This window comes from Phascolarctos cinereus, unplaced genomic scaffold, assembly GCF_003287225.1.
Source record: "Phascolarctos cinereus isolate Bilbo 61053 unplaced genomic scaffold, phaCin_HiC Scaffold_9;HRSCAF=440, whole genome shotgun sequence".
In the NCBI taxonomy this organism is placed as follows: domain Eukaryota; kingdom Metazoa; phylum Chordata; class Mammalia; order Diprotodontia; family Phascolarctidae; genus Phascolarctos; species Phascolarctos cinereus.
The window spans coordinates 131,829,478-131,843,722 of record NW_027556402.1 but is presented as its reverse complement, the minus strand read 5'-3'; the positions used below and the strand labels follow the sequence as shown (position 1 = coordinate 131,843,722).

At 36.5% G+C, this 14,245-nt stretch overlaps 1 protein-coding gene across 1 annotated transcript in view; it reads right to left on the bottom strand.

Moving 5' to 3' along the window:
• The window catches only part of LOC110217399 (transmembrane protease serine 11C-like), a 109,825-nt gene that overhangs the window by 70,331 nt on the left and 25,249 nt on the right, over positions 1-14,245 (bottom strand). Inside the window, exon 4 of the mRNA XM_020999792.2 lies at positions 6,424-6,491. Within this exon, the coding sequence (XP_020855451.2) occupies positions 6,424-6,491 (68 nt within the window). The remainder of the gene's footprint in view (positions 1-6,423; positions 6,492-14,245) is intronic.

The following is a 14,245-nucleotide window of genomic DNA, read 5'->3' as shown; positions in this document are numbered from 1 at the left end:
ATTATAGGAATTAAAATGGATAATTTTGAGATTGTATTATGTATATATATATGTGTATATATATATATATATTTGCAAAAACATAATGCAGTCAATTTTAGAAGGAAATCAGGAAACTGGGGGAAAAAATTACAGCAAGTTTCTCTGATAAAGGCCTCCTTTCTCAAATATATAGGGAACTGAGTCAAATTTAGAAGAATGTGATTCATCCTCCAATTGATATATGGTGAAAGGATAAGAACAGGCAGTTTTCAGAAGAAGAAATCAAAACTGTCTATAATCAGGTGAAAAAAGCTCTAAATCACTGTTGGTCAGAGAGAGGCAAATTAAAACAACTTTGAGATACTACCTCATACCTGTCAGATTGTTTAATATGACAGAAAAAGAAAATGATAAATATTGGTGGGAATGTGGAAAAATTGGGACACTAATGCACTGTTGGTGGAGTTGTGAACAAATCCAACTATTCTGGAGAGCAATTTGGAACTAATGAACTTTTAATTGTTTTTAGTTCTATGCCTTATTGGATCATGGAATACTAAACTTCAAGAGTGCCCCACCCTTTGCTGTCTAACTTTATAGTTTAATCTATTTTCTTCCTTTATTAGAACAACAGACACCAAAAATTTGTTTCTTCCTGTCATTCCAATATCTGATTCAAATATTGAACATATCCCCAATTTGGAGTAGGTTTTGAATTATTTTCACTATAGTAGCTGCACTATTGTGCAGTGGATAGTGTATTGGGACTTGGAGTAAGGAAGACTGGAGTTCAAATTCTATGCCAGATACTTATTAGCTGTGTAACCCTGGGCAAACAACTTATTTTCAGTCAACTTCATTTTCCTCATCTATAAAATTGGAAAATAGCACCGGCTTCAAAGGGTTGTTGTAAGGATCAAGTAAGACAATGTATGTAAGGCAAGTTATAAATTTTAAAACACTCCATAAATGCTAGCTCTTATTACAGGTAGTAATAAAATTTGAACTTGTCCTACATGTCCTAGGTTTTCCAATTCCTGCTTTAGGATATGAAGAAGTATAATAGTTTAGATTTGTGTCATTTTATATCATTTTACAAAGATCCTACAAATGTTTTATTATGCAGAGAATTTTCTTTTCAGAGGTAGTCCAGTGAAATGGTCAAGATACTCAGAATTTCTCTTTATGTGGAGCTAAGATGATGAATTAGAGGCAGCAACCCAGACAAACTCTCCCGACATTACTCTCCAAATAACTTTAAAATAATGCCTCAAATGGAATTTTGGAGAGGCAGAGCCAACAAATCAGGGTTAGAAATATTTCCAGCCCAAGGAAACTTAGGAGATTGTCAGGAGAGGTCTGACACCCATGTTGGGGCTGGGTAAGATTGCATGCATTGGAAGCACCAGTGGTGGGCCTTGGAGGTGTCTTCAGCATCTTCAGGAACTCTCAGCTCACAGAAATTCCTAGTCATATTTCAAGGGCAGAGAGGGGCCCTAGAACTTGTGATTACAGAGGATCAGTGGTTCTTCCTGGGTAAACACTAGAGTACAAACCATGAAAGCACTGACCACAGCTCTTCCTGGATCACACTGCCTTGGAAGCAACATAAACTAGCAGAGTCCTAGAACTAGTTTTGAAAACAGCAGCATGAAAAGGCTACTATGGTGGCAGGGTAAACCAAGACATAAATTCAGAAGAAGACAATAATGTGACAATGCCTACAACAAAAGCCTCAAAAAGATTCTTGTTGTATATGAGCCCAACAAGAATTGCTGGAGGAATTAAAGGAAGAGAGAAACCTGGTAAAAGAAAAATTGAGAAAAAAAATGAGAGTGATGCAAGAAAATTATGAAAATAATTAAGAGATTGATAAAAGAGGCACAAAAAATAATGAAGAAAATAATGCCTTAAAAATAGAATTGCCCTAATGGTAAAAGAGGCACAAAAATTCACTGAAGAAAATAGGTCCTTATAAAGCATAATAGGCCAAATAAAATAAGAAGTATAAAAAATTCACTGAAGAAAAGAACTCCTTAAAAAGCACAATGCCTAAATGGAAAAAGAAATACAAAGCTCATGGAAGAAAACAATTTCTTAAAATTAGAGTTGGTCAACTGGAAACCAATAATTCCACGAGGCATCAAAAACAAAAAAACACCAAAAAACTAAAAACCAAACAAACAAGAAGAAAGAACAAAACAAAATCAAAAGAATGAAAAAATGAAAATGTGAAATATCTCACTAGAAAAAACAATTGACCTTGAAAATAGACCAAGGATAGGTAATTTAAGAATTATTCGACTACATAAAAGTCACTACCAAAAAAGAGCCTAGACATCATATTTCAAGAAATTATTTCAAGGAAACTGCCCTGATATCTCAGATCTATAGGATTTAACAGAAATTGAAAGAATCCACTGATAACCTCTCGAAAGAGATCCCAAAATGAAAACTCTCAGGAATATTATATACAAATTTCAGAGCTCCCAGGTCATAGAGAAAATACTTCAAGCAGCTTTGAAGAAACAAAGAAATATTTCAAATATTGTGGAGTCACAATCAGGATCACACAAGATTTAGCATCTTCCACATTAGAGGAGCAGAGGGCTTGGGATATAATATTCTGGAAGGCAAAGGAGCTAGGATTACAACCAAGAATAACCTACCCAGCAAAACTGAGTATACTCCAGGGGAAAAAATGGATATTTAATGAAATGGAAGACTTTCAAGCATTCCTGATGAAAAGAATAGAGCTGAATAGAAAATCTGACATTCAAACACAAGACTCAAGAGAATCATAGAAAGGTAAACACGAAAGAGAAATCATAAGACACAAAGTAAAACTGTTTATGTTCCCATATGAGAAGTTGATACATGTAATTCCTAAGATCTTTATCATTATTAGGGCAGTTAGAAGGAGTCTATATGGACAGAGGGTATAGGCATGAGTTGATTATGTTGGGATGAACTAAAAAAAAATGAAGGTGTGAGAAAGGGATGTCCTGAGAAAAGGGGACAGGAAAAGTAGAAATGGGGAACATAATCTCATATAAAAGAGGCACATAAGGGAGAGCTTTTGCATTGGAGGGGAAAATAAGACCAGCAATGCCTGAACTTCATTTTCATCAGAGTTTATTGAAAGAGGGAAGACAATACACACACACATAGATTACTTAGTTAGGTATAGAAATCTATCTTGCCCAACACTGAAATAGGAAGGGAAGGGAATAAGTGAAAGAGAGGAAATGATAAAAGAGAGAGCAGATTAAGGGAGGTAGTGGTCAGAAGCAAAACAGACTTTTGAGGAGTGATTGATAGGATATAAAGAGAGAGAGAGAGGCTAAACAGGAAAAAATGGGTTGGAGAGAAATACACAGTAATTATAACTGTGAATGTGAATGGGATGAGCTCACCCACAAAATTGAAGTAGATAGCAGAATGGGTCAGAAACCTGAATCCTGAAACTTGAATATGTTGTTTACAAGAGGCACACTTGGAGCACAAGACACACATACAGGTTTAAAATAAGGAGATGGAGCAGAACCTATTGTCCTTCAGCTGAAATAAAAAAGGCAGGGGTAGCGATCATGATCTCAGACAAAGCAAAAACAAAAACAGACCTAATTAAAGCGCATAATCTGCGAAACTACATTTTGCTAAAAGGCACAGTAGACAATGAAATAATATAAAAAATTTACAGCAAGTTTCTTTGATAAAGGTCTCTTTTCTCAAATATGTAGGGAAATGAGTCAAATAAAACTAAGAGCCATTCTCCAACTGATAAGTTGTTGAAAGATATAAACAGGCAGTTTTCAGAAGAAGTCAAAGCTGTTTATAATCATAAGAAAAATACTCTAAATCATTATTGATTAGAGAAATGCAAATAAAGCAACTCTGAGGTACCCACTCATACCTATCAGAAATAACAAATGCTGGAAGAGATGAGGGAAAATAGGTACACTGTTGAACTGTTGGTGGAGATGTGAACTTGTCCAAGCATTCTGGAGAACAATTTGGAACTATGTCCAAAGGGCTATAAAAATGTGCATACCCTTTGATCCAGCAATAGCACTATTAGGTCTGTACCCCAAACAGATGAAAGAAAAAAGAAAAGGACCTATGTGTGCAAAAATACATCAACTCTTTTCTAGTGGCAAAGAATTGGAAATGTAGGAGATGCACATTAGTTAGGGAATGGCTGAACTAGTTGTGGCGTATGATTGTTATTATTGTACTATTGTGCTGTTAAGAAATGACAAAGGTGATTGTTTCAAAACAACATGTGAAGACCTTTACAAACCGATGCAAAGTGTAGTGAGCAGAACTAGGAGATCACTGTACACATAGCAGCAATATCATAATGATGATCAGCTATGAAAGACTTAGGTCCTCTGACCAACACAATGATCCAAGACAATTCCAAAAGACTCATGATGAAAAATGCTACCCATCTCCAGAAAAAGAACTGATGAACTCCGAATACAAATCAAAGTGTAATTTTTTAAAACTTTATTTTTCTTGGTGATATGGCTATTATGGAACTGTTTTGCGTTATTTCACGTGCATAATTCATAACATACTGTCTTTCCAGTGAGTGGGGGAGGGGTAGGAGAAAGAGAATTTGGAAGTCAGAATATTTTTAAATGCTTAAAAATAAATGATAAAAAGAAACTATAAAAATTTCCTTTCATTCTCTACAAAGTCCTGGACTTGTTGCATTTCCAAAATGAATTTCCTTGAATTCCCTTCTTACTTAGCAGTGGCAGCAGTGGTCAGTTCAACAAGCTCAAATCTCATCTTTCATTCTCAGGGAAATAAACTTTCTATTTCTTTCTATTTGTGGAACTCATTGGTGTAGAGAGCATAGTGAAGTCACCTGTAACACATTTACCTTAATATCCTTGCACCAAACTTACCATGGGGTGTGGTGTCACCAGGTACCATGTGGTGTCACCAGGTACCAAGTTCAACTGTTATGTATCCAGAAATATTTGCTGTTTGGCACCTAGTAGAGCACCGGGTTCAATAAATTTTTATGGAGAGTGATGCTGATGACCAATTGCAATGGTAAAATAAATGTGTATAAGCAGGGATGCACCCATTTAGAGAACTGGATTCCATTCTGTAAAAGTGGAATAGGAGGCCAGTAGAAAAAGTCTGATGCACAAGGTAGGCATTTATAATGGCTGGTGTGATTCTGGAGTCAACATGACTCAGTGGAAAGAGGACTGAATTTGGAGTCATGGGACCTGAGCTTGAATTCTGACTTGGGTATTATCTGCAGGACCTTGTACAATAATAGCTAGCATTTATATAATAATTTAATGTTTGTCAAAGACCTTACATATTTGTTTAATCTCTCTGTATCTCAGATTCTTCATCTATAAAATGAAGGGGTTAAACTAGATGAATTGTAAAATCCTTTTCAATTCTAGATCTATGATCCACTCATCCCCACCCTTACAATCTGCCAACTGGAAGGTGAATTTACTTAACCTATTTAATCTCTCTTTATAGGCTCAACCCAGCACTAAACTGTGGGACCATTCCTCACCCAAGGCAGGGTGTGTGTGTCTGTGTGTTTCACCAGTTCATTACTAAATTAATCCCAAAGTCTGCTCTGCTCTGATCTTCGTACCCCAATGGCTAGACTAAACTTCTACTGTTAACTGTCTGATGGTTGCCTTCTTTGTAGACTTTTGACAATCATCTACCTTCTTTGAGTCTTATAATCTTTTTAGATTATTCAAGAATTCTTGATTTGGGACTGTGAACTTTTTAAAAAACAGTTTAATAACTGTATTTTAGTGTAATTTGTTTTCTTTTTTAATTCTGTGTATTTTATTTTATGCATTTAAAAAAATCATTGTGGGAAGTTGCCCAAAGCCTTCACCAGATTGCGAAAGGGGCAGGATTTGAACTCAGGTCTTTCCGACTCTTAAGTCTAATGCTCTATTTACCATCTCACCTAGCCACCTCTGAAGCTCTATAGTTTGAGGCTAAGTGAACAGGGATCTTGGATATTTCTTTTACTCTAAAATTTGCAGCCTTTTGTTTGATGCAAGGATAACCAAAGTCATCCCAGAAAGAGGAAAAATCAATGGGCCTGCTAGTTCTGTCCTTTATCACAGGTGCTTCCCAGGAAATGTGGTGCAAACTTTTGTAAAATTATTCTGGGTGATGCCTTCAGTCTAATTGCCTCATTTGGGTTAATTTCAAGCCTCATAGAACTGATTGAGTTTCCTCTTGCACAATTGAAGTAGTGAAGGATTAAGACCCACATTTTAGATTTGTTTGAATTCTTTAACAACACTATGTCAATCACATTAGAAAAAAAAACACTGGGAAAGAGGGAAGAAAGAAGATTCAATTCCTTGCCTATTTGTAGATGACACTAGTATATGGATACTTTTGATTTTGTCTATGTTACATACGTACCTGACTTTGGCAACGTGGGATATGACATACTGCCTTCTCAGTTTCGATGCTTGAAATGTTTTATTCATCTATTGAAAGAAAACAAAATGACTAGTATCATACTAAATAATGCAATGTGTGTTAAATGTTAGATGCTTAAAATACCTAGAAACACTAGCCTTGACTCTTCAATCCATTGTTAAATGTGCTTAATAAAAGTGCATACTGATATGTTGGAGAAGAAAAAAAAAAGGATCTCTTTCCTAAGAGTAATATGGCAAGAGTTAACATTCATGCTGATAAACATCAATCTATATTGCCCACCTTCAGCTTTTCTATAGATACTATTGAAATAGCCTGGTTTGGCCTCCCTGCCTCAAATCTGTTCCCTCTTCAGTCCTATTCCCCCCTCAGCTATCAAAGCCATGTTCCTAAAGTATAGATCTGGCCATGCCTCTTCTCTCCTCTCCCCCATTGAAGAGACACGGCCAGATCTGCACTTTAGGAAGATTTCTTCTCTTTTCTCCCCCATTCAACAAACTCCAGTGGCCCTCTATCACTTCTTGGACAAAAGCCCTTTGTAACCTGGCACTTTCTTACCTTTCCAATCTTTTCACACTCTCTTTTCTTCATGTATTCTACTATTCAGTGACCCTGATCTCCTTGCTCTTCCTTGTAAAAGACACTCCAACTCGAACTCTATGCCTTTTCACTAGGTGTCCCCCATGCCAGGAATTCTCTTCCGCTTTATATCTACCCCCGAATTCCCAGGCTTTCTTCAAATCTCAGCTAAATGCCCTCTTACTGCAATGTCTTTCCCAGTCCCCCTTAATGCTAGTGATTTCCCTCTGAGATTATCTACAATTTATCTTATATATAACTTGTTTATACATAGGTGTTAGCGTGCCATCTCTCCTATTAGATTGTGTGCTCCTTGAGGGCAAGGATTGTTTTCACCTTTCTTTATATCCCCAGCACTTAGCACAGGGACTGATATATTGGTTAGTTGTTGTCCTTCATTCTTTTTTTTTTTTTTTTTTTTTTTTAGAAATTGGGGTTAAGTGACTTGCCCAGGGTCACACAGCTAGTAAATGTCAAGTGTTTGGTCTGAGGCCGGATTTAAACTCAGGTCCTCCTGACGTCAGGGCTGGTGCTCTATCCACTGCCCCACCTATCTGTCCTTCATTCTTGAAGAGGACCAAAATGACATCACCATGTTGGGGTCAAGGTACAGTATGTCCAACTGTGACTAATCAGAACAGTATGAACCCAGAAGGCTCTACCACAAGTCTGGCACAAGTAGTCCATGTGAACATTTGGAGTAGAGATGTCTCTAATTGTACATCCTATGTTTCCTTTTGAGCTACTGCAATTCTGTTTTGTTCACTGAGCACAGTGCTTTGATACAGGCACACCATGTTGGCTGGTCCTGTGCCATTGTCTCCCATGTCTTAGTAAATGGTTGTTGACTTGACACTAGTGTCAGAGGAGAGGACAGAAGTTTCCCAGATGAAGAAAATGATAGCATGTTTCATATTTTGTAGCACTTTTCATTTATGGATTACAAAGCATCGTTTTCTTTGTATGACCTTGAAAAAGGTACTTAATCTCTCTATGGCACAGTAAAATAAGGGCGTTGGGCTATATGGACTCTGAAGTCCCTTGTAGCTCTGAATATATTCAGAATGATTCTCTCCATTACATATTACCAACAGTGTCAACCTGGGAGATGAAAGAAACCTCTAGAAGAAATATAGCTAGAGAACTGCCTATTGACACTTTCTTCCACCCATATCACCAACTAAGTGGCTGCTAGAAAAGTTGGAAGAGTCCTTTCCTCAAATCCTTCTTTGCTGGATAGGCCATGATAATTTTAGACATTAGTTATATTTCTTCATCTATCGTAAAATCTTAGGGATCAGCTTCCACTGGCTGTCTTTCCCTTCAGAGTAGGCAAGACTATCCAAAATGTCTCTATTTTAAGAATTGTAATAGAGTAAAATAGTATTCTGCCAAATGCCTCTTTAGTTATACAGTACTTTGTGTGTGCATGTTTATGATTGCTTCAAAGTGCTAGCCAAAGCTATTTGAAGATACCAAAGATATTAAAATATGCAGTGGATTCCCAGAAGAGCAATATAAATTTAAAATGTTACTCAATTTGTCCTCCTGTAAGCTCTTCAGCATCTATCATATTCTTATCTGTCCAGAATTACTGAAAGTGTTATGTCTTTAGTCAGGAGGAAACTACTATAGCAATATTATATATTATATAATATTTAATAATTATTCAACAATAAATAACATATACAATATATAACAATAATAAATATTAGTGATACTATTAATTTCATTAATTTACTTTAATATCATTCTAGTGCTATATTATATTTATTAATATTATTTAAATTACTTTATTAAAGTAAGTTAGTTAAATTAATATTATATATGCAAGATATTATAGTAGGGCTTGGGGTTAGCCTTTGCCTTCTGGGACCTTGTAATCCTGTTGGAGAAACAGGGTATACACACGGGAAACAGTTAAATAACAATATCAGACTATATATAATCAAAGCCTAAATATATACAACTGGAAGTAAAAGTTATTGGTGTTTTGATGAGGGAGAGAGTGATGTGGGGTGAAGAGATTAGGGAAAGTATCATAAAAACATAGATCTGGAGGAGACCCAAGATATTATCTAGCTTAATTTTTTCCATTTATTAGGGCTAAGGTCTGGACCTCTGATTTCAAGTGAGCAAACATCCTCTACCAATTCAGGTAGGCACCTTCTCTGCAGCTTACAGTCTCTGAGGGATACCTTGAGCACTGAGTGATTTGTCCAGGGTCACACAGCCAATGCATATCAGAAGCCATACTCAAACCCAAGTTTCCTAGATGTAAGCAATCCTCACCATACTGCTTCAGGTGATAAATTTATCTCCATTCAACAAATATCTACTAAATACATATAATATGCACTGAACAGAGGAGAGGAAATAGAGAAAAATGACTTGCTCGTGGTGCCAGAGCTAGCTAGAGACTGAGACAGAAAGAGAATTCAGGGCTGTGGATTCTTAGTTGTGCTCTTTCCACTACAACACTCCTAGCAGAGCATCAGCCTTGAAGATTGATTAAGACGTGAGAAGGGAAAGAAGCATTATAAGTAGGTGCTACAAGATGAAGCAAAAGGCATGGGCAGGAAGAAATGTGTCATATTTGGGACTAAATCATAAGCATTTGGAAACAGATGAGAAATAAGAGTGAAAATAATGGAATACTTTGAATGACAGACTGAGAAGCTTAGGGTTTATTCTGTAGGCAACAGAGACACTAAAGGGTTTGGGGCAGGGAAGTTATCTGTTAAAGCAATGGCAGTAGTGGATATGATGGATTAGAGGGGAAAAGACAGGGGACTGTAAGGTGACCAGTTAGGTAGTTATGACAATAAGGCAGGCATGAAATATTATGGGCTAGAGAGGTGACAATAGTAACAGAAAGAAGGGACAATATGAAAGACAGCCATAATCAACAAGAGTTGGTAACTGTTTGGATATGGGGTTATGAGAGAGGGAAGAGTCAAAGAAGATGCTAAGGTGATAAGCTTGAATAACTCACATTGGCTAAGATTGGAAAGTCAGAAATGGGACCGTATTTAGGGTAAAAAATTATGCTTTTTTATGAGTGGGACACTAAAATGGCACTAATGCTTATTAAAATATTTAATATGTAGCAGGAAAGCTACATATCCTGATAGATATGAACTTTGCTAGAAGAACACAATGAGTTCCTTTGAATGGTCTCCAGCAATTCCCTAATGATTGACTATATAGCCCAGGGATAGATTCTTAGAATTGAATGGAATGGAGAAACATTTATTAAGTGCTTGTTATATGCTAAATGCTGGATATCTCTCTCTCTCTCTCTCTCTCTCTCTCTCTCTCTCTCTCTCTCTCTAGATATCTATCTATCTATCTATATCTATATCTATATCTATATCAATATCTATATCTATATCTATATCTATATCTATATCTATATCTATATCTATATCTATATCTATATCTATATCTATATCTATCTATATCTATATCTATATATAGAGAGAGACATAGATGCAGGTAAATATTCAGAATTATTTATATATATATATATATATAATCTATATATGCAGTCATTTTCCAGTCATGTATGACCTTTTATGACCCCATTTGGGGGTTTCTTGGCAAAGATACCAGAGTAGTTTGCCATTTCCTTCTCCTGCTCATTTTACAAAGAAGGAACTGAGACAAACAGGGTTAAGTGACTTGCCAAGGTCATACAGCTAGTAAGTGTCAGGCTGGATTGGAATTTAGGCAGATGAGTCTTCTTAACTCCCTGCTTGGTACTCTATCCACTGTGCCACCTAGCTGCCTGCCTGGCTCTTAGAAAGTGTTCAATAAATACTTGTCAACTGACTGTTCTTTCTGTGTCTCTGGGCTCCCTACCTGTTGAGATCAGAGGAGCCTTCCACTCTTGAGCTTCTAAGTGACCCAAAGAGAATTGGCGCCATCATTCTCTTTTGGATGTTTCTCAAACACTTTCTCTCTCTTGTACCAGTCAATGTGTGTCAAGTGGGGTGAGGAGGTTTATTCTCTACTATCATCAAGAGTGGAGAATGGCAATTTACAGCAGAAAAACACTTGGATATGGGAGATGTGCTTGGACATAGTTTGAGACTGGAAGTTCTAGATTTCCCAACTGATGGTGCCTTTTTCTTCAGGGGATGGGGGGAAAGAGAGAGAAGAAATACTATCTTCCTCTATTGTTGCATTCCATCTGAGAGTACAAAGGAGAAAACATGTTTGAGAAGCATCTGAAAGACTGATGGAGCCAGCTGTCCTTGGATCTCTTATAGTCCTCAGAGGAGAAAGTTCTGAAAGTCTATTCTCCTGGGCTTGTTAGTTAGTCATTAGGACACAGCTCTAGTCTAGTTACTAGGGATAATTCAGGGGAATTTGCTGTGACCTTTGAGGAATATGTCTATCCTTCAGCAAAGGTCCAAGTGACCACACACAACTGTATGAAACATGCTCTAGTTTAACAAAGCTCCATGCCCTATAATTTAATTAACTGGACTCATCAAATCAATCATGGATTTCTCTGACCACCTCTGCTATGTAAGTAAAGGACAGTCTTCAAAGCAAAAAACCTAGTTGACTCCTTAATTGTTCCTAATTGGTTGTTCTACTTTCCAAAGATCTGTCCAAGTGAAATTTTATTCTTGTGTATTAAATCCTTTATTCACTCAGTCACTCACAGATATTCTTCACCTTCCACAACTGTACAAGATGACAACATATACTTTAAATATCACCAATGCCTGTGGTCCTTCTAGTGAATAGCAGCTTTAAGTTTATTTCAAGACACACAGGTGGGTTATGGGAATATTTCCAGTAGCGATCATAAAATCATTATTTTTAAAAGCTCAGTCATTTGGCAGACCATGGAGGAAAGGGTGGTTAAGTATTTGGTTGGAGCCAAATGTCAAATCCTGAGGATTCTGTAGAGACCTGTCCTTGAGTTGGAGTTTTGAGATAGGTCTTTAGTTCCTTTCCCAAAAAAAGAACAACAGAGTCAGTGTATTATAGTGGAAAGAGATTGTAGACTCTCAGCTGAACAAAGGTGTTGAGAGGTTATCTGGTCCAACCTATACCTGAACAGGAATTGCCTCTACAATATCCTCAACAAAGGATTGGATGACCTTACCTTTAATACATCTGACAACTACCTCCTGAGCAGCTTTTCCTCGTTTGAATAGCTCTGTTAGTAAGTTGTTCCTTGTATCAAGACAAAATCTTTTTGCAATACTAGAATCAGAGGACCTGGTTTAAATCTTGGCTTTGTTGCTTAATACATGTGTGTCCTTAGAAAAGGCATTTAGTCACTCTGGACCCAAGTTTCTACCAGCTCTCAGTCCTACGAAAATTTATAAAGATTTAAAATTCACCAAAAGGATAATAGAAGCATATATTAAAATTTTAGCTCTTATTGCCTCTGTCAGAGCAGGGGACTCACCCACTTCAGGCTTTCTTTATTCTTTCCCACTATACACTTACATGCATACATATACACTGGGACTACTATCTATCAATTAATCAAGAAGCCTTTTATAAAGCACTTACTGTGTACCTTGGCTATGCTAAGTACCAGGGATTCAAGGACAGAAGTAAAACTGTCCCTGATTTCAAGATTCTTACATTATGGTAGGGGAGACATGTACCTTCATAGGTATGTACATGTTTATACACATAGTACATATATGCCTATATATACATATTTGAACACTATGCATGTATATATCTATGTACATGGATGTGTATATATTTGTATGTATGTATGTATGTATGTATACATAACATAATGCAAGTAGATCTTCCTTAGAGAAAGAGGAGCTCTGGATCAAATAATGCTATGCGCATCACCACACTTAACTGTGGCTACCAACTATAGAAGTGGTTTGGAGGAAGGTTCAGGATCACATGTAGTAGGAAAAAGCTTGATATCAGTGATCAAAAAATATGGTCATCAATTTAAACATTGAAATTCCTTTCTCTCTGGGGTTGGCAAATATTTGGCTGGCTTGGTTGGTTGAGCATGTTGCGGCTTATCTGTTTCAGAATGTGTAGCAGTGCCAAGGCACTCCTGCATGTCTGAAGCATGAAGTCAGAACAAGCTGACCAAGAACAATTGTTGACTTTACTAGGCAAATGGACCAAAGGGGAGAGAGATTCCATTAACATTCAGGAATGGCAGACCAGAAAATCTAACAAAGTAGAACTAGATCATACCAAGCAGAGCAAAGAACTCCAGAAAATAGAATCAATTTCTAGGAAAAGAAAACAAAGTCTGATGTGTTGTTCACTAAGTTTGAATCTAAGCAGTGTTAGCAGTAATGTTCAAAACACTATGGTAATTTGATCCTAAATTATCTAGGACTGAAAAGTTGAATAGGAAACAGTTTTGTCATAGTATAGGCACAATATTCTGGTATTAGAAGGTCATGAGGAGGCTTTATGAGAGATAAGGAAATAACCTATCAGACTCAGAAATCTAACTTTTGTCTGTTAAGTAACAAAGACATGTCAGGGAGATGTGAGGTTCTACTTATTGCTTCAGTTATATTTCCTGTCCAATGTTCTCACATATGGTGATTTTAGGAATGATCTTCCTCTACGTAACTCTTAGATATGCTTGTCACCTTGGAATACAAGGACCCTATGACAATTGATCCTTATTTCTGCTTAGATTCTCTGTACTCTAGAAATATGCTGCTCACAGATTAATAGGTTGACTTGCCAGTCCATTGAATATGGAATGATAGTTCTAGAATATTGAAATTGTGGCTTTAATGCCCAAGGGAAATGGGTATTCAATACAATATTCCAGAACTATTATTCCATATTCAATGGGTTGCCAAGTCAACCTGTTAATCACTGAGCATCAGCTGCATGTTACAAGTTATGCAAAAGTAACCTCAAATATAAATCCTTGTATTTATGCAATCTACAACAGCTGACATGTTTTAATGACAACTCTTTTCTCCAATTTAATTACTAGATAATCAAACTAAACTAAAAGAGAGATTCTCATATAGCTGCACATTCCCCATTTTTCTTGGTTACCTCTAATTTTAGTGATTATATGTATATATATATGTATATATATATATGTATATATATATATACATATATATATATATATATACATACATACATACATTTGTATATATAGTAGATTTTGCTATGGAGGGCATAGTTTGACTGAGGAGGATTTTCCCTTTCCCAGCAGAGAAGGATAAGTCTG